We start from the raw sequence: 4,604 nt of genomic DNA, 5'->3' as shown, positions 1-4,604 counted from the left end.
CATATGCACATGTCGGAGGTTGAAAAATCTGCATTTTGAATAAATAAGCTAGGGAAGAAAACGTTTCTTTTGTGATCAAAACTGGTACATAAATATATTTTTTTTATCTTGAATTAAGACTAACATGTTTGTTTTTGCTTTAATCTCTTCCTTGGTTGGAAGAAGTATTACGTGTGATTGGATTTCCATTGGATTTCAATCTGATATATTTTTGTTGGAATGACTTTAATCTTTGAACAGTGGTATGGTTGTTGATATCCTTTCGCAGTTTTGGCTTTGATTCATGTTTTGGGTTCTATGATTACAAAAGTTTTCAACCAGGTTTTGTGTTAAAGGCTGTCATAATAGCTTGGGAAACACGGGTACTCTCCCGGGGGTCTCGTACCCGTACCCCACACGTATTGGGTGCGGGTACGCCCCGGGTACGTCCAGGGTGCGTACCCCTCATTTAAAAAAAAACAATTTTTTTGTTTTGGGTGCGTGTCGGGTGTGTCGTGGGTGCGCGCGCAGCCACGCGTGCCCGACACGTTTGGGTGGGTTTTAATTAAGAGGGGGGTGTTTCAGCGACTTAAGGGTGGCTTTATGACATATTGGGGGGGTTGTTTGGAAAACAAATAAAAGGGAAAAAACCCTCGATTCTCTCTTACCCAAATCGATTCTCTCTCCCTCTCTCAAAACCCTACTTTCCTAAACCTAAACCCATATTCTCCGGTGAGATCCCTCCACTCCGACGAGGTCGGTCCACTCCGGCGACATCCCTACCCTCCGACGAGGTCGGTCCACTCCGGCGACATCCCTCCCCTCCGACGGCCATTAAAGGTAACTCTCTCTCTCTGTGTGTGATTCTCTCTCTCTCTCTCTCTCTCTCTCTCTCTCTCTCTCTCTCTCCCCGTGCTCTCTCTCTCTCTCTCCTTCTCTCACTCTCTCAACCTCTGTCTCTCTCTCTCGCTCTGTTACTCTCTGTCTCTCTCTCTTAGCCTCTCTCTCTCTGTTTCCCTCTCTCTCTGTGGCTCTATCTCTCTCTCTCAGCCTCTCTCTCTCTATATCTCTTTCTCTCTCTGTTTTTTTTTTTGGATTTTGTCAATCGATTTTGAGTCCAAAACAGATTATTGGGCCATGTTTGTTTTGGATTTTGAGAACAGATTGTGAATCCAAGCAGATTTTTGGACTCACAATCTGTTGAATCTAATTTTGAGTCCAAGAATCAGCTTCGGGCTCACAATCTGTTCTCAAAATCCAAATCTGATTTTTGGGTGTAATAAATGTTGGCTGTTGAGAGTCCAAAACTGATTTTTGGGTGCAATACCTATTGGCTGTTGAGAGTCCAAAACTGACTTTTGGGTGCAATACCTATTGGCTGTTGAGAGTCCAAAACATATTTTTGGGTGCAATACATGTTGGGCTGTTGAGAGTCCAAAACTGATTTTTGGGTGCAATACCTGTTGTCTGTTACTCTTTTGAGAGTCCAAAACTGATTTTTGGGTGCAATACGCCAATACCTGTTGAGACTTGAGAGTCTAAAATTGCTTCATTATAAATTTATAATTGCATTGCATTGGATTGCCATTTGCCATTTGCCACTTGCCTTTTGAATTTACATGGGTATGTTTGGTTGTGTATACAATTGTTTAATTTACATGGGTATGTTTGGTTGTGTACACAAAATTTACAATTGGTGTTGCCTTGTAACCTTGTTTGTTTCAATTTGTGTAATTGAGAATTAGAGTCCCTTGTTTTGTTGGGTTGCAACGTTGAGTACTAAATTGTTTTTGTTGTTTAATAGATTTTAGAATGTCTTCATCCGGTGCTAGTGCCGCACATACGTCTTCTACTGATGAAGATTTGTCCGAAGCCTTTATGGAAGCATGTCTCTATATTTGATAAAGATCCTAAGGGTGGAGGGAATGTGAGGTGGCAATGCAATTTTTGTAGTAAGAGTTTCAGTAGCTAGTACACAAGGGTTAGGGCGCACTTGTTGAATATAGCGGGACAAGGAATCAGACCATATGCTAAAGTGAAAGCAAGTGATCTACTTGCAATGCAAAGGTTTGAGGAAGAATTCAAAGAGCGTATGAAGCAAAATGCTCCCAAGAGAATGCCATTGCCGCCATCATCAAGTAGTGGATCATTGAGTTGCCCAAGTAATATGTCTGTCCCTCCAAGTTTTGATCTAAAGAGGAGGAAGACAAGTGGTCCAAGTGGAAGTGTGAGTGCTATTGAAAAGGCATTCAACATGGCGGCCCGTGATCACCTACATGGCGAGATTGCTCGGATGTTTTACTCCGATGGCTTGCCATTTCACCTAGCAAAAAACCCACACTATGCGAGTTCATACTCATATGCGGCCAACATTCCAATTTCCGGTTATTTGCCTCCGGGGTACAACTTGCTAAGGACGACTCTACTACAAAAAGAGAGGGCAAATGTTGATATGTTGTTGCAACCCCTTAGAGATACATGGAAGGATAAAGGGGTGAGCATTGTTAGTGATGGATGGAGTGACTCACAAAGGCGGCCTCTCATTAACTTCATGGCGGTAACCGAGGGTAGCCCTATGTTTTTCAAGGCGGTATTTTGTTCGGGGGAGACAAAGGACAAACATTTCATTGCCAACTTGTTGAAGGAGGTAATTATGGAAGTTGGGCATGAAAATGTTGTCCAAGTAATTACCGACAACGCCGCAAATTGTAAGGCGGCCGGGCAACTTATTAAGCCACAATTTCCTTCCATCTTTTGAACCCCATGTGTGGTGCACACCCTCAACCTTGCTTTGAAGAACATATGTGCGGCGAAGAATGTGGAAGCAAATCAAGTTACATATGATAAATGTAGTTGGATAACGGATGTTTCGGGAGATGCTAGCATCATTAAGAATTTCATAATGAATCATTCCATGAGACTAGCCATATTCAACGAGTTCAACACTTTGAAGTTGCTTTCCGTGGCGGAGACTCGATTCGCCAGTGTTATTGTTATGCTTAAGAGATTGAAACTCTTAAAGCAAGGTCTTCAAGCAATGGTTATTAGCGACAAATGGACTTGTTATAGAGATGATGACGTGGGGAAAGCGAGGTTTGTAAAAGAGAAGGTGTTAGATGACGTATGGTGGGATTCTATTGACTACATACTCGCATTTACATCCCTCATCTATGACATGCTTAGAGAGTGTGACACGGATATGCCTTGCCTTCACTTGGTTTATGATTTGTGGGATACCATGATAGAGAAAGTAAGGGCGGCGATATATAGGAAGGAAGGAAAGAGGAAGGAAGATGAGTCCAAATTTTTTGACGTGGTGCACGAGATTCTTTTTGCTCGTTGGAACAAGAGCAACACTCCACTTCATTGCTTGGCTCATTCATTGAATCCAAGGTTAGGTGACTTTAAATTTATTTAGATTATTAGCTATTTATATTTATTTCTAAGTTCTAACTTTTGAATTGAAATTTGAAGCTAAATTAGTTTTTTCTTTCTTAAAGGTATTATAGTGAGCAATGGCTCAGTGAAGATTCAAGTCGAGTGCCTCCACATAAGGATGCGAAAATTTATACCGAGAGGATAAAGTGCTTCAAGAGGTACTTCACCAATTTCGAGGACCGCACGAGAGCTAATGTGGAGTTCGCCAAATTCTCCATGAAGTCCGGATTATTCAATGATGTTGATTCCATCAATCAACGGTTCACTATCAAGCCTCATGAGTGGTGGGCCATCTATGCTACATGTGCCCCTATGCTTCAAAGCATAGCTTTGAAGATTCTTATGCAACCTTCATCGTCATCTTGTGCCGAGAGGAATTGGAGCACTTACTCTTTTGTGCATTCTCTTAAGAGGAACAAGATAACTCCACAACGAGCTCAAGATTTACTTTTCGTTCATAGCAATCTTCGGCTTCTCTCAAGACAAACTCCACAATATAAGCAAGGAGAGACAAAGATGTGAGACATAGGTGGCGATACATTTGATTCCTTCGAGGATGTAGGGGTACTTGAAGTTGCTAGTCTTTCTTTGGATGAGCCGGAGTTGGAGTCCATTGTTTTTACCGACGACGTAGAGGACGATGTTGTTGATATTGGAGATAAGGTGACGGACTTCTAGGAATAAGGATTGATGATGCATTGATGCTTTATGTTATTTTGGTGCTTTAATGATGAACTTAATCACGTATGAAATGAAGAGTCATATTAGAATTTTTCATTTTGGTGATGTTATTGTTATTTGATTGCTCTCCTTTTTTCTTTTTTCTTTTATAAATATATAATAAAATAACAAAAATATTATTATATTCAACGCACCCGCACCCGAGTTTTTTGGAAAATCATGTACCCGCGTACCCGTGTCGTGTCGCACCCGCACCCGTGTGTCATAGATAATAGCGATATGTATATCATTTTCATTTTGATAATATAATCAGCTATGTTGATGGTGTTTCCTATTCGGCCTAACAGGTTTTGTTTGGTTTTGTGAGTTTTCGAAGTCTCAAGATCATTTTATCAGTTTCAACCTAATCAATGCATAATTTCCTTGACCCATTTGCTCTAATAATTGATCTGTGTAGTTGGGTGTTTGGAAGGAAAATTAGCTGACTTATATACCCTTATTGAAAA

General features: G+C 40.9%; 1 protein-coding gene across 1 annotated transcript; it reads left to right on the top strand.

The window, feature by feature from the left end:
- Positions 1-2,038: 2,038 nt before the first annotated feature.
- LOC143890963 (uncharacterized) lies at positions 2,039-3,939 on the top strand. Its single transcript, XM_077395631.1, has 3 exons — positions 2,039-2,662; positions 2,777-3,372; positions 3,480-3,939. The coding sequence occupies exons 1-3, from the start codon at positions 2,039-2,041 to the stop codon at positions 3,937-3,939; spliced, it is 1,680 nt and encodes a 559-aa protein (XP_077251746.1).
- The last annotated feature ends 665 nt before the right edge of the window (positions 3,940-4,604 follow it).

This window comes from Tasmannia lanceolata, unplaced genomic scaffold (genome assembly GCF_043159265.1).
Source record: "Tasmannia lanceolata isolate RefF3 unplaced genomic scaffold, GAP_Taslan_0.1 ptg000002l, whole genome shotgun sequence".
NCBI lineage: Eukaryota > Viridiplantae > Streptophyta > Magnoliopsida > Canellales > Winteraceae > Tasmannia > Tasmannia lanceolata.
This window is presented reverse-complemented; position numbering and strand designations above follow the sequence as displayed.